Raw genomic sequence first — 24630 nt, 5'->3', positions numbered from 1 at the left:
AACAAATGCATTCCACTTCCTGCAGCTCCCATTGGCTGGGAACAGCGAACCACAGCCACACGGAGCTGAGGGGCTCCATGCCTGCAGAAACTCCAAATAAACAAAATGTCCCGTGCCTCCAGCGGCTTATCCCAACCGCCAGGAGCCAAAGTTTACCAACCCATGAAATATAGAGTCAGTTTATAAAAGAGTCATACAGTTTTTGCTATTTTTACCTAACCATCTTGGGGGGTCAGCTTATAAACAAACAGACTAATGAATAAGTATATACGGTAAGTTTTCAGCTTCAGTATTTCTCTCCTTCTAGACAATTTAAAGTATATTTATGTCTATTTCCAGTCTTAATTATGTCAGCACTAATTAATAGGATCAAAAATCTTAGCACCTGCAAATAGTAAAATGAATTGTAAATGTATTGATTTCCTAAAGGGAAAAAAGTAATTAGTCCAGATTCCAACTATGTAGAATTAGCTTTGGTTTGGTTTGTAAGGCAAAACACTCTGTTGCAGAGTCACTTTCCTTTCTTAGGAGGACAAACTAATATAAGGTAATCCCATTAGAGACAAATGTTGTCTACAGAAATGAATTGGCTTTAAAACAGGACTGTTGTTCTTCATTTATTATGAAACATGAAGAGCTCTAATATTATGACAAAATTACTATTATAAGATTGGCTAATTCTACCATTAAAACAATGAAATGGAACCTCTGCAGAACAATGTTGTGTTTTTTTAAATTTTTTTAATAAAAGCAGCCGTCATTACTGTGCAACCCACTGTAAACAAATCAATCATGCTCTATGACAAGATGCAGCAGATATGCACCAATCAGGCATTTGGGGGCATTTCTATATATTGTAGTAGAACAAAGTTCCAATTAAAAATTCATACCTGAGATCCCTCATGAGACAAGGCAAGGATTAAGAGATGCCAATATTTCTCCTAACTTTCTGTGCCCTCTAGAGAACTTACCTTATTTGTATACTTCTTTGCAAAGTTTACATAACTGAAAGTGTGTCTTTAAATATATGTTTCAATGTTATTTCTATTAAAAAATAGCATTCATGAGCAACCTTACATGTAAATGGTAAGCACAAAAGAAGAGGAAATTAGGTGAATAAATTTATTTCAGTTTTATATTTTTCAAGTGGGTTACTCTAAGACAGTAACATCTTTACGGATTATGAAAAATACCTGTGACAGTGTCCTTGTCAGGTAAGACCTAGAAGGTAATTATAAAGGTAGGTCAACTTTCAGTCCTAATAACCTAGAGACTGTTCCCTTTAGGAAAGTTTATGGTGCCAAACATTTAATATTGTCGTACTCATCTGATGCGTGCAACTGTTTTCAGTGTGGTTAACACATATGTATAAACATTTAATTCCTCATTGAGTGTTTTATGAAATCATGAACAATACAAAGAGTACAAAACAGCATGGGTATAATCATGTGACATTTCTAGGAAACCAACTCAGGTTGCTGGTTTTGGTTTTATTGTAGAAAGAACAAAAATCTGAATCCTTTTTGAAGTCAATGAAAATGGAAGAACAAACCTCATAATATATTCACATATGTGGAGATCAGTTCTTTCTCAAAACTAAACATTCTACATACCTTGAACTGTAAGATCTGCTTGAGCTTCAATTGTCTCATTCCCATTATCCACAATGCAGGCATATGTCCCAGCATCATCTTCTGTGATATCACTGATCTCCAGGCTCCCTCCCGCCAGTAACAGAAATTTTTCAGAGCTGTGCAAGACAGGACATACAGGTAATATAGCAAACAAACTAATCTGTATGGAGTACTGATAGAAAGAAATATGGAAAGTATCTAAATGAAACTTCTAAATACACTGAAAAAATTGCTGATTACATCACTTCTGAGGTTGGATTCTTTAATGGTACACCTCTACCTCGATATAACGCTACCTGATATAACACAAATTGGGATATACACGGTAAAGCAGTGCTCTGGAATGGGGCCGGGGGGGCTGCGCACTCTGGTGGATCAAAGCAAGTTTGATATAACGCGGTTTCACCTATAACATGGTAAGATTTTTTTAGCTCCCGAGGACAGCATTATATCGAGGTAGAGGTGTATATTAACATAGAGGGATGGTGTGTTTTTAACTAGACTCATTATTTAAATATAAGCTTAAATTCAACAATATACATCCCACACAATATTAATGCATTTTTTGCACTTTCAAGCTATAAACTAGCTAAACTAACTTTAACTAACTTCTAACAATAAAAAGGAATATCAAGAAAGGTATCCTCTGTTCTGAATATTCAGTCAGAGCAGCTGTGTTGAAAGATCTCACAACTTGGTGGATGTTTTGGTATCGGCAGCCCCTACAAGAGTGACTCTGCAAAGCTATTATGGAGGCAGTTAAGGCATCATGGCAGACTCACTCCTCCTTGCCTCCTGAAGCAAAATAAGCTGAAAGAGGAGGTATTACATACCCTCTAAGGGATGTGAACACTTGTATTTTCATTCTGCCCCAGGCTCCTTGGTAGTGGCAGCTGCTAACAAGCAGGAAAGACAAGAGCTTATTCACAAACAGTTTAGCCTCCTGTCCTGACAGGGGCCTGTCTTCCCCTCCCAGGAGGTGTTTCTGTAGTGGCAGGTTGGGGGGAACCCAGGATCACCCTCTACTCCAGGTTCTGGCCCAGGGACCCTAATGGCAGCAGCTGTTGGCAGCTGATCTTTCACTGCCAGAGTTGCTACATTTCCCTGGGCCAAATCCCCACAGCTCCCCCGCTTCTCTTTCTTAACACCTTCTTCACCCTTACGTTAGGGCTCCCTTTCCAGTGGCTTGAGGGTGTCTTCATTACCCATTCCTTCAGCTGCACTTCCTTTCTCCTGGCTCTCCTCAGCCTGACTGGAGTGAGCCCTTTTATAAGGTCAGAGAGGCCTTAATTAGAGTCAGGTGTTCATATTAGCTTAACAGCCTCACCTGACTGCTCCAATTGTATTAGGAGGTGCATCTCGTCCAGAGATTTAATATTGGCTCCTGATATCCAGGCATCATAATTCTTTTCAATGTGGTAGGCGTGTCGGGTGAATGATACATCTGGTTTCCACCTTAGGGCTCTGAACCTCCAACGGGCATGCTCAGGTGTTAGCCCCATTCTGATTCTGACCTTGGTTTGAAAAAGTTTATAATTGTTTATGTGTTCCTTAGGCATTTCAGCCGCCACCTCTGCTAGGGGTCCACTGAGCTGTGGCCTCAGCTCTATCATGTACTGGTCTTCAGAGATGCTGTACCCATGGCAGGTCCTTTCAAAATTTTCTAAGAAGCCCTCAGTGTCATCATCTGCCTTGTAGGTGGGAAATTTCTTGGGATGTGGAACAATAACTGGAGAAGGGTTGTTAGGATTGGCTGGAACATCTGGCTTATTCTTTGCTAAGTCCAGTTCATGCTTTCTCTCTTTTTCCCTCTCTTCCCTCTCTTTTTCTTTTATCTCCAGCTCCTTTTGTTGCTTTTACATCTCTCGTTTGTGGGCCAGCTCTTTGGCTTGTTCTACTCTTTCTCTTAGTTCTATCTCTTGTTGTTTTATCTTCATCTCCTTTTCTTTTATTTCTGTTTCTTTTTGTTTCTTCTCCATATCTCGCTTATGGTCGGCTTCTTTGATTTGTTCCTCTGCATCCAGTCTTGCCTGTTCCTTGAAACTCATTGCTCCTGCTTTCTTATGCTGGGTGCACCCTCTGCTGCTCAGTGCCTGGAATGCTGCAGCTCAGGGTTGCTTAGCAACAGAGACTTCTAACTATTACTATACCCGTAGAGTTAGAAAGAAAAAAACAATTGATTTGCAAATGTTTTTTGCTGGTTGTCTGCTTTTCACAGCTGGCGTCCCTTTGTTTAACAAAGATCCTTGTTAAACCCTAATGCCTCTGCCTTCAGGCTGTCTTTCTGAGCCAGAAAGGACAAAAGGAAAAAAAATGTTTTTTTGGCTGTAGTTTTAAAAAAAACCCTCTTGCCTGCTTACAAACAGCTAGCAGAGAGAAAAGAAAAAACATAATTCTACTGGCTTTTGCTTTTAAACTCACTGGCTTTTGGATTCTATCTATCCCACTTCTCCCACCATGTCAAGGTATGATTTCCCACTCTGAACCTTAGCGTCCAAAAGATGGGGTACCTGCACGAACCCCTCTAAGCTTAATTACTAGCTTAGGAATGATAGAGCTGCCACCACCCAAAAATATAGTGTTTTGGGACACTTTCTGGCCCCCAAACCCTTCCCTGGGGACCCCAAGACCCAAAACCCCTTGGGTCTCACAACAAAGAGAAATAAACCATTCCCCCCTCCTTTCTTCCTCCCAGATTCTCCCCTCTCTGGGTAACTCTGGGAGATCCCTGTGATTCAACTCCTTGAATCTTAAAACAGAGAGGAAATTCATCCTCCCTCCCCTCTCCCTCCCAGACTCTCCCTGAGAGAGAGATAGTGATCCTAACACAGAGAGAAATCAGGCTTTTCCTCTCCTCTTCTCTCCTTTCTCCCACCAATTCCCTGGTGAGTGCAGACCCCCTCCCCTTGGGTCTTACACAAGAAATAAAAAAAGTCAATCAGATTCTTAAAAAGAAAAGCTTTTAATAAAACAAAGAAAAAAAGTAAAAATTGTCTCTGTAAAATCAAGATGGAAAATGTACAGAGTCTTTCAGCTTATAGACACCAGAGAGAATCCTCCCCCCAGCACAAATACAAGTTGCAGCAAACAGAGTTACAATCCTTCCAGCAAAATACACATTTGCAAATAAAGAAAACAAACATAAATCTAATCCACTTTCTATCGATTACTTACTATTTGAATAGAAGAGACTTTTTTCAGAAGGTTGGAGAGTTTGTATACATGTCTGTTTCCTCCCAGAACCCAGAGAGAACAAAAAAAAAAAACAAACCCAAAAAGCACAGACAAAGGCTTCCCTCCACCGAGATTTGAAAGTATCTTGTCTCCTGATTGGTCCTCTGGTCAAGTGTTCCAGGTTTACTGAGCTAGTTAACCCTTTACAGGTAAAACAGACATTGACGCTTAACCATCTGTTTATGACTGCCATTTTATAAGGTCAGAGAGGCCTTAATTAGAGTCAGGTGTTCATATTAGCTTAACAGCCTCACCTGACTCTTTGCAGGTTAATTGGAGTCATGTGACCACCCTAGCCTGGAGCAGCCCCTGCTCTGGTCAGTCAGGGAACAGAAAACTGCTTATCCAGTGGCCAGTATATCTGCCTTCTACTACTCTGCTGTACCCTGCCCCGTGGATCCAGGCCCCTCCTCTGCCCCTTCACCATGAGCCGGCTGCACAACTTGTAGCCAGTTTGTTTCCAGACCACACCAAGGAAACATCTATACAGACTCATGCTCCACACCCTTCACTTCCTCCCCCTCATGTCCCACCCCGACACAAAGTGGCAGGACCTGCTGCCACCTCTAGAAAGTGAGGAGCCCCGGTTGGCCAGCCTATACTCTGCTCTGGTCCCAAGGCCCGTCGGGCATATCAGCTGGCAGCTCCTTCTTGGGGCCATGAGCACGGGCATGTACTTGGTGCAGGTTACCCCCATCCCGGACACCTGCCCCTTCTGCGACATCCAGGAGATCCTGAAGCATGTTTATTTGGAGTGTGCCAGGTTGCAGCCCCTACTCCAGCTTCCCACAAATATTTTGTTACGCTTCTGGCTGCACTTTTCCCGTCACCTCCTTATCTATGCACTCCCAATCTGTGGCCCCACAGAAACACCAGACCTCCTGGTCAACCTCCTTCTAGCCCTGGCTAAAACAGTCATCTATAAAACCAGGGAGAGGAGTTTGGTCGATGGGGTCCCCTGTGACTGTAGGGCCTATTTCTGATCCTCCATCCACTGCATCCAGGCAGAGTTCCTCTGGGCAGCGTCCGCTGGCTCCCTTGACGCCTTCGAGGAGCAGTGGGCGCTGTCCAGGGTTCTCTGCTCGGTGTCCCCATCAGGTTCCCTTCGTTTGACCCTTTGACCTCATGCCCTTCCTTGTTATCTCATTAGTTGTCCCCCGGAATTATTTGGTTTCCAGACCCTTTGGATCCTCCCCTTAGGTTGGGGGGAGGACCTTTAGCAGTGGGCGGGCTCTGCCCACTTCCTGGTTCCCAATAGGGACTGCTCTGCTGTACCCCACTGGCCTGGGTCTAACACATATCCCTCCCCCCTGCTCAACACCAAGGGGTTGGGCAGCTTGGGACACCAGACAGTGTAGATGTGATAAGCTATCCACGTTGCCATGGTGACTCCCCGCTCTGTGCTGTATGTGGAACTGGAAAGGTTGGAAGGATAAGAACCACCTGGTTGCCCTTGTGTTCTTTTCCTTGTTCTGTTACATCCATTGAAGAGGGGCATGCTCGGTCACAAGGACAAATCTACGCCCCAGCAGGTAGTAACACAACGTTTCCATGGCCCATTTTACGGTGAGGCACTCTGTCTCTCACTCTCTACCACTACATATTTTTGTTCCCTCCGAAGGAGTTTCCTACTGAGGTAGAGAATTGGACGTTCCTCTTCCCCAGTCATCTGCGACAGGACGGCCCATAATCCCACCCCGGATGCATCTGTCTGTAGGATGAATTCCTTGGTGAAATCCAGGGCTATCAATACGGGGTTACTGCAGAGGACAGTCCGTAGGTCTGTGAATGCTCTCTCTGCTGCGTCAGACCAACTGACTGGATCAGGACCATGAGCCTTCATTAAGTTCATTAGGGGACTTGCCCTTGTGGCAACATGGGGGATGAAATGCCGGTAGTACCCCATCACCCCTAGGAATGCTCGGACCTGCTTCTTACGACTCGGCCATGGCCAATTTTGGATGGCCTCTAATTTATTCAGTTGGGGTTTTATCAGACCTTTTCCTACCATATAGCCAAGATATTTGGCCTCTGTGAACCCCATGGTGCACTTAACAGGGTTCGCTGTAAGGCCAGCTTGCCTGAAGGTATCAAGGTCTGCCCCCACCTTCTTCAAGTGGATTTCTTAGTCTAGGGTATGAATCACCACGTCATCCACATAGGCCTCAGGAGAGCTGGCATGGGGACATAATAACTTGTCCATGAGGTGCTGAAAGGTAGCTGGGGCCCCATGTAGTCCAAAAGGGAGGACCGTATATTAGGAAAGACTCTCTAATGTAGAGAACGCTGTCTTTTCCTTTGCATCTTCGGGTAGGGGAATCTTCCAGTACCCCTTTGTCAAGTCTAGGGTCGTCAAGTACCGGGCATTCCCCAGACGGTCCATTAATTTGTCTATGCAGGGTATAGGGTAGGCATCAAACTGGGATATCTCATTTAGTCAACGGAAGTCATTGCATAACTTCATGGTGCCATCAGGTTTGGGCACCAACATTAATGGGGCTGGACCACTGACTGTGGGATTCTTCGATGATCCTCATCTCCAGCATTTTCCTGACTTCCGCTTTTATTTCCTGCCTTTTGGCTGCTGGCACCCAGTAGGGCCTCATTGTTACTCTGGCCCCAGGGTTCATGACAATGTGATGATATGTCCGAGTTGTGCAACCCGGCTTTGTTGAGAATATGTCTTGATATTGGGTGATCTTCTTAATTTAGGGACGCCCAGGCAGGGAGTGGGGGGAGTGGGGCAATTTGTCCCAGGTCCCAGGCCCTGCAGGGGCCCCCACGAGAGTTTTTCGGGGGACCAAAAGCAGGGTCCTTCACTCGCTCCGGGTGCCCTGGAAAACTCTTGCGGGGCCCGGGCCCCCGGAGCTTCTTCCGCTCCAGGTCCTTGGCAGCAATAGGTACTTCCGCTCCAGGATCCATCGCCAGAGTGCCCCGAAAATCTACGGTGGGTGGCCTTCCGCCCCGGGACCCACCGCCGAAGTGCCGGGTCTTCGGCAGTAATTCAGCGGCGGGGCCCTCCTGCCGTGGGTCCCAGAGCAGAAGGACCCCCCGCCGCCGAATTGCCCCCGAAGCGGGGGCCCCCTTGCCCCCAAAGATCCCAGGCCCCCTGAATCCTCTGGGCAGCCCTGTCTCAGTTACCTTTTTCTTCTGGGCTGTCGCTAGATCAGGAGACACCCTCACCTGTTCAGGATTTTTGTTCCCTAGGTGCAGGTCTCCTCGAACCACTGCGCACGCCTCTCGGGTATGCCAGGGTTGAAGAAAGTTGACATAATATATCTGCTCTAGTTTTCAATATCCCGGTTGTCGCACCTTGTAATTTACTTCCCCTACGGGTTTGATTATTTCATAGGGCCCTTGCCACTGGGCCAACAGCTTACTTTTGGCCGTGGGTACCAGTACCATTACTCAGTCACCAGGTTAAAACTGACGAACCTTGGTTTGGCGGTTGTAGTAGGTTTGCTGGGCCTCTTGGGCCTTCTCTAGGTGCTCCCTCACTACGGGAGTGACCCGGGCTATCCGGTCCTTCGTCCATAGCACATGCTCTATTATGTTCTTCCCCTTACTGGGTTCCTCCTCTCAAATTTCCTTGGCTATGTCCAGGATGCCTCGGGGGTTGCACCCATACAATAACTCAAAAGGGGAGAATCCAGTAGACGTTTGGGGGATCTCACAGATGCATCCACTACACGTGGCTCACATTACAAATATTCTTCCGAAAAAGGTGCAGTCCACTGAATTGCTTTGGCTCGCGTTAGCTTTCTGAGAGATTAAAATATTATATATAAAGCAAGCACTGGTTTGGTTTGGAGATATGCCAAAAGGTACATTACCACACTAAAGAGTAAGACTGCTTGCAGTTATATATGTGGTTGCCATTCTGAAACTCAAACTCACACCGATGGAAAGGGACCAAAAATGTTTAAAAAAAAAAAACAAGAAAAAATTAGCCCAGTTCATGATATACAATACCATGTTTTTATTTAATAGAACCTTGTTAGAAGAATGCATTTTCTGGATGCTGAATTTAAATATATTTCCATAGATGAACAAACATAGGAAAAGCTGGTAGCAATCCTTACATTTAGTTAGCCCAACACTTTCCACTATAAAGTATGCTTGTAATCTTATCTGCAAACGCTGTAACAGCTATTTTATTTGCAACAGGACTTTAAAATCCTGCAGAGAGAAAGCTCACAGGGTAGAAAAGTATCTTTTATTTGTCCCCTGAACTTGCATCTGGGTTTAGCTAAATTATAAATTGTTAAAAATTGCCATTTTCTCTCACTTGTGTTCCTCAGGAGAATTATGGCAGCATGCCAACACAACAACAGAATGTGAATATTCCACATTGTTGGGCCACATGCAGCCACCAAAGCAGCAGAAGCGCCACCTCCGAACACTATGCTGGAACATGTGGGCACTGCTAGAGCAGTTGCAGTAGTGGTTAAGGGGGAGAGATTTGAATGAACTACTCAACCCTGGACCTAGCATAGAGCACCAGAAACCTCTTTAGCATAAAAACTTCTTCTGATGCCAGTTAATATAGTTAATCCTGTAGTTCAAGAGGTAAAGGTCTGTGCTGCAAGTGCTTGAAGGTCCAGGACTCAAAACCCTGATGCTGCTACTTATTTATTTGAAGAAGGGTATTACAGTTGTATAATATAATTCGTCTTTACCATTTTTCTTTTAAAAATCTCTAGAAAATTATATACAAAAACAATGTTAAAAAGGTCATTTAAAGTTTAGATTCCAAAGTCAAACACTTGGAAGTTAGGAAAAGCTAGATTGTGCAAACACATAACAAAACAGTTTTTAATTACATGACCACGATCTATTTTTCCTCAGGACCTCTGCCTCGTGCACAGGTTGGACTTATGAGGAGGCAGAATTAAATTTCTATGGGGAACTGGATTTAAGAGGTGTGATGGGGCAAGGCCAGATGGCTACAGTAAAGTACTGAGGAACAGGTATGTTAGCCCCAGGCTAAACAAATCCCTAGTACCATGGTAACCAAATGGCAGTTGCTCCAGGTTAATCAAAGCACCTGGGGCCAATTAAGATCTTTCTAGAAGGCAGTGGAGATAGCTACATTGATTAGAACACCTGCAGCCAATCAGGCCGCTAGTCAGGCACGCTGGTTAAAAAGGAACTCACTCCAGTCAGGGGAGGGGAAGAGAGCCAAGAGAAAGAGGAAGTGCATGTGAGGAGCTGGGAGCAAGAGGCACCAAGGAGAATAAAGAACTGAGAGGTGTGCTGCTGAGGATTGAGGAATTATCAGACAATCAAGCATTATCAGACCCAAGGAGGAAGGTCCTGTGGTGTTAGGGAATAAAGAAGTGTTTGAGAAGACAATGGGAAGTAGCCCAGGGAGTTGTAGCTGTCATGCAGCTGTTACAGGAGGCACTATAGACAGCTGCAATCCACAGGGTCCTGGGCTGAAACCTGGAGAAGAGGGCAGGCCCGGGTTCCCCCCAAACCTCGCAACTTCTGATCAGACACAGGAGGAGTTGACCCAGACTGTGGGTTCCACCAGAGGGGAAGATCACTGAGGTGAGCAAATCCGCCAATAAGCGCAGGACCCACCAAGGTAAAGGAGGAACTTTGTCACAAAAACCTTTATTGTTTTAAAAAATCTATTTTGGCATGGTGCACACAATGAATAGTCCATCCCTTTGACAACTGAGAGACTCCTTTGTAACTTCAGTGTGCTGAGGAGTTTGGCTATAATCTTTCTAATAGCTAATATTTTGCTAGATAATCATTTACAAGGGATTATTCATTGCCTTTTGGCATGTGAGGTGGTTAATCAGTTACAACTCCTTAAAAGATCTGTTTAATTAACCACTTACTCTTGAAAGGGCAGCTTTCAGTTAACTATAATTTACAGTATTGCATTTCCTTTAATCTATTTCTCAGACAAAGCACCAATGCTTCCTCCTACCTCTCTCTAGCTATGACAGATCACGTTGCTAAACATAAGAGTACAAGCTTTAAAATAGGGTTTCTCAACCTATAGATCATGACCGAAAATTAGGTCACTGGAATGGGTCAAAGGGTCTCAGGGTTGGCTGGGCTCATTTGCAACCTGGTGCACGGGGTCACAGTGGTGATCAGGTTTGGCACCAACCCTCCAGCATGACGACAGGGGGCTGGGTGGGCCAAATCTCAGTGAATAGCACTGTGACCCCATGCACCAGATTGCAATGTCACTCAAAAACGATTACCCCAGAAATCAAAATGCCCAAAGTGGGAAGCTGAGCCCAATCAGCCCCCTCTAGACAGAAGCCAAGATGAAGTGGGCTGTGTCATGTTCTCCAGTAAGTACTGCTTCCCTGATATATACCCCCCCCCAGCTGCCCAACACCCCATCTTCCACATCCTATCTTGACTTCCAGCCTAGACCCCCTTATGTACCTCTCCCCACAGCCAGGCAACTCCCATTCTGTCAAACGACCCATCCAAGCCTCTAAACCCCCAGATCTTCTCCCATGAGAACCCAGCCTCTTCTGTCGCTCAATGTCAGAACTCCAAATCACCTCAATCCCTTTTATCCTCTGCCCCCATGGACCGGGGAAAGAAAGCTGGTCTTCTAAAAGCACGACTTGCATCACTCATTGCTGAACCTATGAGGCAGTGTTGCATGTCACTTCTTGCAGACAGTGACTGGTAAATCTCATGGCAATGTCACGACATGTTGGGGGTAACAAATGTGCTTGGAGTCTCACCCTTGTATGAGTTAGCCAGGATTTTTAAAATAATATTTCAGTGGAAATTTTGAAAGGAATTAGTTTGGCAAATATTTTATCATGGGGAGCTAATTTCCCAATTTACTATGTGCATCACATAGCTTTGCTTCAAATAATAATTCAATGAAATTGTTTAAACCTTCAAAGACTGACACCATTAAAATTTACTTATGCTGGAATATGACATTTCATTATTTTAAATCCTGTTGAAATCTTTGACAAACATTCCATCAAAGCAACTATATCCACTGCATCTGGCTCACATTATAAATATTATTTCCAGAAGGCGCAGTCCACTGAATTTCTAAGATTATGCTTTCCTAGAATTATAGATTCTAATTGAACATACAGCTTGAGAGGACAATTTCTTTAATTCTATAAAGGGTGATTTGCCACAGTTAAAAAACAGAATATAAAATGGTTTATGTTATCAAATAAACTAATGAGTCTAGTGGTAAGAAAAGGGTAGTGTTAAAGCTAACGCTACAGCACAATTAAAGAAAAACAGTTTTATTTTCTGTCTTTAATATTTCCTCTTGTCTTCAGCTCCACTTTACTGCTTTTCATTCCTGAAACTATCAAGTCTTTTACTGGAAATCAAACCAATCAGACACCCCCAGTATTCCATATACTTTACAGGGTTCACAGAAAGGAGACCCGCCCTCTCCCAAATACTTCATGTCTACTTTTTGAGGACCAGATTCCACCCTTTGCTCATTTTTTTTTAAAACATGAACTTTAACTTCTTTTTTTAAAGAGGTCTCAATGTACATAAAAAAATCTGTCCAGACCTTAATATGCAAGTTTATGTTTGGGAGCATGGTCATAAGGGGAGACGTATTATAGTTAGCAAAAGCAAGCTATTTAAGAATTTATCAATAGCTCTGAGTGACTCAGTAGCAGAGTAACTGATTTTTTTTTAATTAGATTTTATTTAAACTCGATTTTTTAAAATTTCAAATATATTTTCTTTAAATCTATTTAAGATTAAATTTGAAGTTATGACACATTATATTAAGACCTACACTTAATATAATCTATTACAATAATTTAAATTAAATTAAACAATATTCAAGCAGTATATGTATGCTGCCAAAATTATAAGTAAAGTCAAACCACTGAACTGGTGAAGTCACTAGCTAAGCACCTGGAACCAGAGTTTGCTGAGATGCTACCCGACCTTTTGACAGTCTGCAGATATAGAGAATATTTACTTCATTTTAGCTTATTCAGTTAGTTCAGTTCCCTGACTGGCTCATTCAGAGTTGAGAAACCAACAAGGAGTCGAAAAAGGAAAGCTTATTTTCCTTTACCAATCGATGAATAAAAATGAAGTATGAGGATGAGATCTACTACTTCTAAAATCTTGAAGGACGTGGTGACTAGAAACAATCAGCTGAATATATTAACTACAGATTATACTTTCTTTGATAAATAAATAAGAGTTTTAAATACAAAACATATTTTGATAAACTTATTTTGTTTTTATGTATCCAGCACATTTAAGGTATTTTACATTATTTAAATTTTCAAAAAACTATTTTAAAATGCTGGTTTTGTGCATTTTTAATTGAATTAAAATTTCCATCCAAATGCAGGTTAACACATATCAAATTAAAATTAATCATCAACTAATAAATAAGAAATGCATCACTATTTTCTAACAAAATAAAAATAACTAAGAATCTGAATAAATGTATGTTAAGCTACATAATTGCTTCAGTAAGTGTATAGAGACAGCATATCCTCCTGGGTAGCAAAAAGAAGTACTAAATTTTAATAGTTACCAACTAATATGAATCTTTCTTCAGGAAAGTAACTTAAAAGTATAATTGCAAACCAAGATTAAAATAGATGATTTAAGTCAAGATTTCCTGCTTGCTGATTAAAATCATCATTAAAAATATCAAATAATTAAATCACTTTAATTTAAATCAACTCACTCTGCTTTATATAAAGGACAAAAATCCTTTTAAAAATGTAGAATTTTGAATCAGAATTGCTACTCTAACATAGAATCATAGAAGATTAGGCTTGGAAGAGATCTCAGCATGCTTGATTATGTGCTGGAATGAAACAGGAAAGAAAATACTGGTTCCACAAGTATTAGCAACTCTGGATAGAAATAAAGGCCAAGTCTTCCATGATCTGGGTCTCGCAGGTAGGGAGCAGAATGGGCTTCCGCCTTTTGGTAGAGCCAACCATGTCTATTTCAGTCAGTGAATGTCAGCATTGCCAAGTCCTCCTTCCCACTGTGCTGTATCGGTGCAGGCAGCAATTGTTCCCTTGTCTCCCTTGCTAGCGCCGGGGTTGTTCCTGTCGCTCCTGTGGCTGGCTGTTTCAGGATGCTCTTGGCCCTTGGTACCAGCAGTTCAGATCTACACACTTCACGAGCTCCTGACACGCCCATACTGAGGTGCGGAATATTATTTGTTTGGAAAGGTTTAGGGAGGGGATTTTTCCTGTTTCTTATGGGGGTATCTGTCCTTACCCTTCTCCCATCACTCGCTAGTGTCCTTAGGCACGGTGTCTGCCAGACTAGAGCCAGGGAGTGTCTTATGGGGGCAGATTACCTGGGGGAATACTGGAGCCTCACTGTCCACTTCATTAGGTGTGTTTGGAGCCAGAACTCACAGGATTGCTGATTCTCTAGTGCATGGTGAGTGATGGACAGGGAACCCCTACACCCTGAAACACTATCTATACTAGTGAACTCCTAAATTCGTAAAATACAATGATCCAACAGTAAACTACTTCCAGGAAAAAAGCTAGACTCGAACAGGAATAGCTAGTAAAATTGCAGGGGTTCCATCTCAAATCACGAGCAGCAAAAAGGAACTGGAGAAGCACGCTATAAATGTCACCCCTTATGTCCTTGATTCAGAGCACAAGGAGGTAGCGGGCACAGGCACGTGAAGCATATGTGCACTCACACTGGAAGACACTCATCACTCAAAGGAGAACTGTGTTCTATGAAAAACAAATCAAGAACTCATTTTCTGCAGAGTGAGGCAAACCAAATTTTCCTCTTTATTACCCCTCAAAATAAACGTTATGTTAACAAACACACTTCTCTCAGGAAAAAGCTATAACACAAATGGGATCATCTTTAGCCAGTAACAGCCAAATACATCTCTCGTCCCCTACCTGACCAAAGAGACTTTGTAGGATAATATGTAAAAAAATAAAAAAAAGGCTTTTAGGGCCCAACCCCTTACTTATTCCCTCTTTTTTATAGAGTGAATATTTTGAGCTTTAAAGGAAAAAGAAATATTCCTCTTACTATCTCTCTCAGAGACGAGATGTCCACTGATGTAGTAACCATTAGCTCATAAAAGTGTAGGGAGTCATCAGGAGCTATCAGGTCACTGGGGGTATGCCCACACTGCAATAAAACACCTGCAGCTCTCTCATGTCAGCTGACTTGGGCTTCAGGGCTATAAAACTGCAGTGTAGATGTCTGGACTTAGGCTGGTGCCTGGGTTATGGGACTAATGCCACCCCTACATCCTCCACGGGATCCCGAGCCCAGGCTCCAGCCTAAGCCCAAGCTCAGAGGTCTACAGTGCAATTTTATTGTCCCACAGCTTGAGTTCTGTGAGCCAAAGACAGCTGACATGGGCCAGCCACAGATGTTTTATTGCAGTGTAGACATACCCTGGGAGGCTGGCCTGAAAGGACCCACACGCCCACTTGCATTCTAGATAACTGGCCTTTAAATCTAGAAAAAGATGTGCAATACTCAATGAATCAAGGTTGCATAATGAAGGAGATTTGTCTGTAGGATCTCAGCCTCATTTGTTGCAGAGGTTGTAAAATATATAGCAATTCAGGCAGGAGATTACAGGAAGAGAAAGGATGATCTCACAGGTAAGGCAGTTGAATTGAATTCTATCCCTGCCTCTGTCACAGAGTCCCGTGTGATGCCAGGCAAATTGCTTAAACCAAACTTTAATGCGTGGTTACTAATAGCATGCTCCAAAGGAGGGAGGGATAGCTTACTGGTTTGAGCATTGGCCTACTAAACACAGGGTTATAAATTCAATCCATAAGGGAGCCACTTAGGGAGCCGGGGCAAAAATCAGTACTTGGTCCTGTTAGTGAAGGCAGGGGGCTGGACTCAATGACCTTTCAGGGTCCTTTCCAGTTTTATGAGATAGGTATATCTCCAAATATTATGTTTCTGAGTGCTCAAACTGAGGCCTTGGGATCTGAACAGATGAAGGGCTGAACACTTACAGCTGCAACTGAAGTCAGTGGGAGCTGGGTTTTGAATATATAAAGTGCTATATAATGCTATGTACACTGAAAAATCTAGCCTGAAGCATCTCAAATTGGACATCGAAATTAAAATACTTTCAACCTTGATTTCTGTGCCTCAGTTTCTCATCTGTAAAATAGGCATATTACCACCTAATCTCACAAATGTATTGTGAAAATAAATTAATATTTGTTAACTACTCAGATACTCTAGAGATAAGCACCACAAAAAAAGCCCATGAGGAAATTAATAAATGCCTTCAGAGCAGGGTTTGAATAGTATGGAGTAAATAAGGCACAGGATCATACAGTGAACAATGACGACAAAAAAATACTCTATAGCTGCTCATTGAGTACTGTCCTTTCTGTGCACTGAATAAGGCAAGGATACTGTGGAAAACCTAGCATTTGATCATATAATTAAATAATATCATAATGCATATGCAGAAGGGAGCCCAGTTAGGTTACAAAGATAACCTTAATTCTGGAATTTCCCTATTTTTGAATGTTTGACTTTGCCACTTAACATTCTTTTAACAGTTTTGTTGTGTGCAATTTCCTGTTTTTAAATATCAAACAAACAAATAAATGTGATCATGTGGCATCATACTGACACTCCTGTGGTTTAGATCCACTGAACAGACCCTGTTGTTTTACCAGTGTTCTTGATTGACTGAGTTGGTCTGCCCACCCTACATGGCACAAGGCTTATCACAACCCTCAACCTGAAGACCTCCACATTAGAGCAGTAGAACCTACTGTGTCACTTTAAAATTAAGCAGAAGCTGAGTGAACTTAAGTCTAAAACCATAAGTCTCACTTGGCATAATAATTCCTATATTACTATGTTTAGGTAATGGGAAAGTCAATTTCCATTTACTAGCCATTACTTACCCTTCTATGGTAAGTTCTTCTTCATTTTTCATCCACCTGACAACTGGAGTTGGAAATCCTGCAGTGACACATGGGAAAACTGCACTTTGCCCAGTAACTTTAGTAAGTGAAGAAGGTTGCCTCAGGAACACCAGGTTTAATGGAACCTCTGGATCTGCAAATATTTTGTAAATAAAATGACAATGAAGTTATCAAACACTGAATAAAGACAATGAGATTATCAAATTAATACCAGCATATTGTGCCCCTTCAGTAGTAAACACAGTGCTCAAAACAATGAAGCAGCTAGTTGCTTCTCTACCTCTTGCTGGTGAAGCTACGACAAACACAAAACTATAAAGCCAAGAAGGCATTTATACAGGACGCTAATTTGTCTTACCTATAAATGGAGTTTCTGGAAAGAGCTAATCTTGGATTAACCGGCTGCATCTGACTTCCTGCTCCAGACATGCAAATTGACTGCTCTGGGGTTGGAGTTATGGTTTCTCAAGAGCAGCCTGCACCAAATTCCCCAGGAAACAACCTGAGCAACTAGCTATACCTACAAAACTTGGAAACGGCCACTCAGTAAGAGGAGGTTACTTACCTGTAACTGGAGGTTCCTCAAGATGCGTGGTGCCTATCTGTATTACACAGCACCAAGAATCTGGAGCTGGAGATTTTGATTTTGAAAGTAGTAGTGTCTGTTGGTTTGCGCATGCACCCTTCATTCACCTCATGGTTTCATCCAAGATGATAAAGGCAGGGCAGACCATCCGCATCTCTACTTCTTTCTTAACTGTAAATCCAACAGATCCACAGTAGGGAGTGAGAAATGGAATACAGATAGGGACAACACATCTTGAAGAACCTCTAGTTACACGTAAGTAACCTCCTCTTCTTCTTCAAGTGATGGTCCCTATTGTATTCTATTGAGGGTGATTAACGAGCAGTACCTAAGTCGGAGGAGGGTACAAGGATAAAGATGGAACAGTTGAGCAGAGGACAGCTGCGCCAAAGGAGGCATCTGCCACCAATTCCTGCACTAAGATATAATGCCACATGGCTGCTCAACATATGCCCCTGAGTGGTATGTCATGGAATGAGGCTGTGGTCGAAGCCTGGGTTCTTGTGGAATGTGCCCGCACCCCAGAAACTGGAGGCAGTTCCAATAACTGACCGCAGAGTGTGATACACCCCAAAATCCATGTGAAGATTCTTTGTGTGGAGATTGTCTGACCTTTGACTCTTCCAGCTATTGCAACAAAGAGTCTAGGAGATTTCCTGATCGGTCTTGTCCTCTGCAGGTAGAAGGCAAAGACCCGATGGACATCAAGAGAGTGGAGTCATCCTTCCTCTTCCAAGGCATGATGATTTGGAAGGAAAGCAGGTCACTGAATAGGCTGATTGAGATAAAACTGGGAAACGACTTTGGAAGCAACTTCGGACGCAGGCGCAGGGAGACTATCTTTATGTAAAGTGGTGAAAGAAAGGTCTGCAATCGTGGCCTCAAAGTTCACCTACTCTTCTCAAAGAAGTGATAGCCAACAAAGAAAGTGACATTCATGGAAAGGAGTGACACAGAGCTGAATATAGTGGTTCAAATGGTGGTTCTGTTAGTGCTGAGAGAGCTATTCTGAGGTCCCACTGGAGAGAAATGGATTGTACGGGTTGGAAGGTTCTGATGAGACTTTTCCAAAACCTAGCAATCAGCAGGTGTGTAAAGATAGAATGTCATTCTGGTGGAAGGGGGGAGGGGGAGGTGTAAACTGCCACTGGGTTTACCTTGAGAGAGTTGAAGGAGAAACCCAATGCCTTCAAGGACAGAAGGAAGTCTAAAAGCAGGGGAATCTCCACTGCTTCTGGGAATGCTCCTTCTGTTGGGTGAAGCAGTTCCACTTGACCTGGTAGGAACACCTAGTGGGCTCTTTTCCACTGCTTTCTGATGGACACACCCATTCTAGAGAAGATGCCATCCAAATACCACACTCTGAGGTGAAGTGTCTGTGAATCGGGATGTCTGATTCTGACGCTGTGCTGTGTCAATAGCTTGAAGAAAGCAGGGATGGGAATTGGGGGATGGACAGACATGTAGAGGAGGTTGGGAAACTAGAAATCTCTCAGGATGACTGTTACTCTGTCCCGTCTGATCCTCTGGGGTACTCGTGGCAGCATGGAAGAGGCAGGATGGTGTAGTTGATTTTCTTGCTACCAGCTAGTAGGGATATTCTTGCTACTAGCTTCCCCTCCATTATTGCTTGGAAGTCGGCCTGGTCTTGTGGCAGTTTTTCAGCAAAGTCCTCCAATTTGCTGTAATGAAGGAAACTGTATTTGCCAGGTAATGCCTGATAATTTGAGATCCTGAATGGAAGGCTGACTGAGGGGAGAAGATCTTACGGCCCAAAAGGTCCAGCTGTTTGCCTTCCCTGTTGGATGGGCTGGAGCATGGATGCTGATGTCTAGCCCATTTCATTGCTCCCTGGACCACAAGTGAATTGCGGGTGGGGTGGGGAAGGGCATGAGAAAAATTCATGCCTCTTGGCTCTCACATAGTAGCATTTATCTGCCCTGTTGGTGGTAGGCATACATGTGGCTGGCATATACCAAATCATTCTAGGCTGGCTCGGGGATGGCATCGATTGGCAGTGCAACTCTACACATCACCAATGAGTGAAGTGTGTCCAGCAGCTTCTCAGGAGTGTCTTGGATCTCCTCCAGAGGAATGTGCAGCTCTCCTGCCACTCTGCGCAGATGATCCTGGAATTGGCAGTAGTCTTCAGGAGATGCGGGAGATACCAAAGCCACTGCTGCTTCAGATCAGGACGATGGGAATCTCTACTGTTCCAGCAGTACCAGTGGAACCGGACTGAGTGGCTTTTCTTCCATCATCAGTTCTGAGCATCTACTTGAAGATACCCAAGATAGAGAAACATCACCTATTTCGCAGACGGAATAGACAGGTTCCAAGGATGGGTATTGGGACCAGGATCCCCAGTAAGGTCAGTATGACAGATCCAGAGGGTGTTGTGGTGGGCGGCTGGAGTGGAGGTTACTGCCAGGAAGCAGAAGGCCTCCACTGGTACTCATAGTGGTGGGAACAGATGGACAGCCCCCATTCTTCATCCAATTCCTCTGAAGAAAAAAATTCAAAGATCAGTTCCATCAGCAGTACTGGTGGAGCCAGTGGAAATGTGTACACCACCAGAGCAGGGAGTGATAAGTGATTCAGCTGCGGCATGCCCTGCACAGGAGATAAAGTCTCCCTACAAGTAGAGGGTCCCAGATGGTGCAGAGGCCTCAGCTTTCCCAAAGCAAACACTTTCTGGGGCTCTGGGGCTTTTCCTAACCTCCCTGGAGTCAAGGGACCTCTCTCCGTCCCTATCCAGTACGGAAATAATGGTCCTCCGTGGAGTGGATGGTTCTTGAGCTCAGAGAAATGCCAGTGTTGATGGTGTGTGCAGGTCGGTACCAGTACTGACAGATCCGTTGGTTTCAGCGGTCTCTTTTTGTGCTTGTGTGCTTTAGTGTGTGCTACCTTCCCATGACTGGAACTCATGGAAGGAGCCTCTTCTTTCTTAGGGATGGAGGAAGACTTACTGCCATGCTTATGTGCATGCTTCCTTGCCTCCAAAGTAGGCTCCAGCACAGGGTCCATAGCAGTTGTACTGCTGGTGCCAGACTCAGACTCTGTAGCTGGAGGTGCACTCCTGGCTGCCTCAGGCCAATGTATGGAAGGAGTTTCATGGCAACTTCCAAGACGTGCTTCTGGAGGCAGGGAGACTGGCCTTCTCGGGTACGGTTGGAGAAGGACTGGCAGATACTGCACCTGGATGAAATATGGGCTTCTCCAAAGCAGTAGAGGCAATGCTAATGTTTGTCGTTGGCAGGAGGCGCAAATTTTAAAGCCTGTTATCTTCGGCATAGTCCAGTATCCACGCACTGAAACAAGTAAACTACCAAAACTACTACATAAACAGCAAAAACAGTAAAACAGTTAGCTTTAGAATATGTACAACTCTTTATCTTTTTAAAAATGCGTCACACATGAGAGGACACTAATAGTGATAACCTGGACCATGTGGCGGTGAGAAGGAACTGGATACATGGTTGGTCCACCCTGCCCCTTTATCACCTCAGGTGAAACAATGAGGTGAGGCAAGGGCGCATACATGGACCAATGGACACAACTACTTTCAAAATCTCCAGCTCCAGATGCATGGTGCATATACATAAACTCTCAGTGGAATATAATAGGGACCATCACTTGAAGAAGAAGAACTAAACACTATATGAGTAGCTGATTGGTCCAAACTTCACAACAAACTACAGGACCCTTTGGTGGGAACTCCAATAACAAAAAAGAAATTACTCTTTCTGCTCAAGGTCCCCGAGGCTAGGACTAACAGGCTCTGTGAAACAATTTTAAAACTACAAGGTAGGTTCATGATGACCCACTTGAATTAATTCATCTTTCCCCACTCCACTAAACCTGGGACACAGTCTTTACTGGCAGCATTTCAAGATTCAGTGGCAATTATTTTGCAGTAGTTTGGTAAGATGTGTACAGAATGTCTTCAGATGGCTATCTGTCAAACATTTAGGATTGACAGAGTTTGATTTTTATTTTTGCGATTTAGATTATTAATATCTTTTTAAATTTAAGAATTTTTTTTTGTTTTTATCTATTCTTATTTTTAATATTTTTTCTATTTGTAACTTTTTATTTTCACAGCTGTGGGAAATTAAAGTGGGTTGGCGATAGGGGTAGCACAGTGCTGACAAAGAAGGCTGGAGGGCCCAAGGCACAAGGTGCGGGGGAAGCTGAGATCCTGACCTAGCACACCAGAGACCCCAGGCCAGGACTGCTAGCAGGAGAACAGGTCCCTGGCCACAGGCTGCTGCTGAACAGCATCTGCCCAAGGATGGCTCTGACACTTGTGGTTGATGAATAAGTGAGCAGGGTTGTGACAAAGTTGCTGCAGAGGCTCCCTGAAGAGCCAACAGGGCCAGTGACAACCAGTCCTTGCAGATGCAAGGTGAGTGGAAGGCTGTGGTGCTGGCTAGGCAGAGCAAAGCAGAGACCTCCCACCCAGAACTGCAAGAAGCATTACATGTCCTCTGCCATGGGGGAGGCCACCCACCGCTGAATGTCTCCTGTTCGAGACAGAGACATTCAGCAGAAGGGTGGCCTCCTCTGTGACAGAGGATTCACAGTCCTCTTTGCGGGTCTGGCCAGGGATGTCTGCTCTGTTTCGCTAGGACTGCAGCCTCCACACCCTGCGTCTGCAGGAACTGGATGTCACCGACCCTGTGGCAGTGCAGGAAGCCCTCTGGATGAAATATGAGTGGGTTCATGATATTAGGGCTGCAGACGGCTCCCTGCACTGCCGCAGGGCCAGTAACACCTGATACCCACATGTGCAAGCAGGGGAGGATACACTCCTGCCGATTGTTACTGACAGACACATTTTTTTCATCGATTTCAGTCTGTCAGCTGAAATAGACATTGACCTACATCTATCCATTAAAATTGAATCCTGCCAAGCCTACTAACCAAGTTACCCAAGCCTATATACCAAATCCTTTTCTGCCTGGGAAAATGAAATCCTTGTGGCAGCATCAACCCTGAGCCCAGAGAAAGAAGTCAAACTGACTGATGTGTATGCTTCAGTAATACAAGGCTTATGCTACACAAAAGGAGACAGCTTTTTCCTTTCTCAGGCCACTTGTCAAAACTAAGAGCATCCAAGTGCCTAAGGCTACTTATTTCATTAGATAAATGTGGTAAGGACATTAAAACACTGAACTGTGCATTTGGATATTTAGAATTAGGGGAAAGGTTGTGAGGTGAAAGTCGTTGTCCATATGGCACTCTGACTTTACTTTGAGTCTGAAAATGAGACAGTTTCTCAGGATCAGCCTATCTAGAAAGAAAGTTAGAACAAGCAAACTGCCAACCCGTGGCAGCAGTCTCAGAGGCCGGGTTACCTAAGTCAGGCTTCCAGGGCTCATGCCGAGGGGCTAAAAATAGTAGTGCAGACGCTCAGTCTGAGTGCCCAGGCTCAGAGACTCCTCCACCTCTCCAGGTTTCAGAGCCTATGCTCCAGCCGAAGCCTAAATATCTTCACTGTTATTTTTAGTTCCACAACACAAGCCCTGTAAGCTCGAGTCAGTTGATCCAGGCTCTGAGACTCACTGTCGCAGATCTTTTTTCACAGTGTAGACATATCTTCAGTGACCCACGATGCAACCCTAGAAAAAAGATACTGCTATAACCCAGAGCTGAAGCTTACCCACTGAGGGTGCCCTTTTGATCCTATCCTGGAAGAATTCCAGTATTATTAGGATGGAACAGAACTTTGGTTTGTCTACCTTGTCCCTACCACAGTAAGTAATTTTAACACAGAACCTATAATATCCACTGGAAGTAACTGATTTCCTAGAAACTAACACCATTTCTACCACTTTAGTTACCAGTCTTCTCCTGCCAATACCAGCCTTTCAAGCACCAGGACTTCAGGCAGAGCCTTTCGAGAGTATTTATGTTACACTCACACAAAACCTGTGTGCGCATTTGTGTCTCATCCACTACAAAAAAGGAAGCTAGCTGACAAACAATCTCTAAAATTGGACAAATCCTCAAATCTATTCAAAATGCAAAGATCATACTCCTGGGCTCCTCACTCTAATCGCACCAAGAACCACCACTCTAATTCCTCCTTTCACACCCACTGCTCCACTGCATCAAATAAAAACTACTTGTCTTCACCATTAAAGACATTCAAAGTTTCACCTCACCTTACCTATCATCTCTTATATACTTCTGAGCTATCAACGCCTATCTCTACTCTGCGAACACTGCCAATGTTTATCACCCATCGCTCCAATTTTCCCTCAAACATCTTTGCATTTTTCTTATGTCATCCATTATGAAAGAAATTCCCTGTAAAAATCTGCAGAGCCACTATGTTGTCTTCTTTCAAATCCCTCCTCAAAATTCACCTTTGTCATGATGCCAAAAGACACACTCAACAATGTCTAGGCAGCTACTGCACGAAGACCATTGCTCATCACATTTATCATTTCATCTGGTGAGCCCTGCGCACTATGTTTTATTTGTAATCATATTCTTAGTGCTGTATGTTTGTGTATATAATAGTGTATTTGGGGCAGGGGCTATCTTTTCATAAGCGTGCGCATACAACATGTACAGTAGGGCTCCAAATCCAGCCTGCAGCCAATAGGCACTCCTGCAGTATAACAACAATAATTATAAAACCAACTAGGTGGGTCATGCAGAGAACTTTGAAAAGGCCTGCATCAAGGCTTTTCTAGTTCTGGGTGCTCATGCTGGTGAGAGGTCTGAATGATTATGTAGAGCAGGGGTGGAGAACCTCCAGCCCACGGGCCAGATCTGGCTGTCTGCTTAATTTCATCCAACGCGTGGCAAGTCTCTATGCTGCGGGCCTGAAGCCCTGAGCCTCAGCACCCTGTCCTGCGGGGCTAGAGCTGCGAGCACTGGCTTGTCCTGCTGTGGGGGAAAGCTGGGGTGTCAGGACAGTAGGCTGTCCCTGTGGCCCCTAGACACAAGGGCGATCAGGGAAGCTCTGAGTACGCCTGCGCCCACCCCTGCCTGCAGGCGCTGCCACCACATCTCTCATTGGCCAGGAACCGCGGGTGCGGGCAGCGCACACCACACAGAGCCGCTTGGCCACATCGTGGCCACTTCCAGGAGCAACTGGGAGCCACCTGAGGTAAGTGGTGCCTGGCCGGAGCCCGCACCACTCACCCCCCCTGCACCCCAACCTCCGGCCCGAACCCTGAGTCCTCTCCCACACCTCAACCCCCTCCCACAGCCCAGACTCCCACCTCAACCCCCT

At 44.1% G+C, this 24630-nt stretch overlaps 1 protein-coding gene across 9 annotated transcripts in view; it reads right to left on the bottom strand.

Annotated features, from left to right (window-relative positions):
* The window catches only part of NEO1 (neogenin 1), a 477222-nt gene that overhangs the window by 216522 nt on the left and 236070 nt on the right, over positions 1-24630 (bottom strand). For all 9 annotated transcript variants that reach the window (XM_075069482.1, XM_075069491.1, XM_075069483.1 and 6 more), the window contains exons 4-5: positions 16772-16925; positions 1614-1750 (exon numbers count right to left, since the gene is read on the bottom strand). In XM_075069482.1, coding sequence (XP_074925583.1) covers positions 1614-1750; positions 16772-16925 — 291 coding nt within the window. The remainder of the gene's footprint in view (positions 1-1613; positions 1751-16771; positions 16926-24630) is intronic.

The sequence above is a fragment of the Chelonoidis abingdonii genome, chromosome 9 (genome assembly GCF_003597395.2).
Source record: "Chelonoidis abingdonii isolate Lonesome George chromosome 9, CheloAbing_2.0, whole genome shotgun sequence".
Lineage (NCBI taxonomy): Eukaryota > Metazoa > Chordata > Testudines > Testudinidae > Chelonoidis > Chelonoidis abingdonii.
The sequence above is the reverse complement of the archived record's forward strand: the minus strand, read 5'-3'. Positions and strand labels throughout refer to the sequence as shown.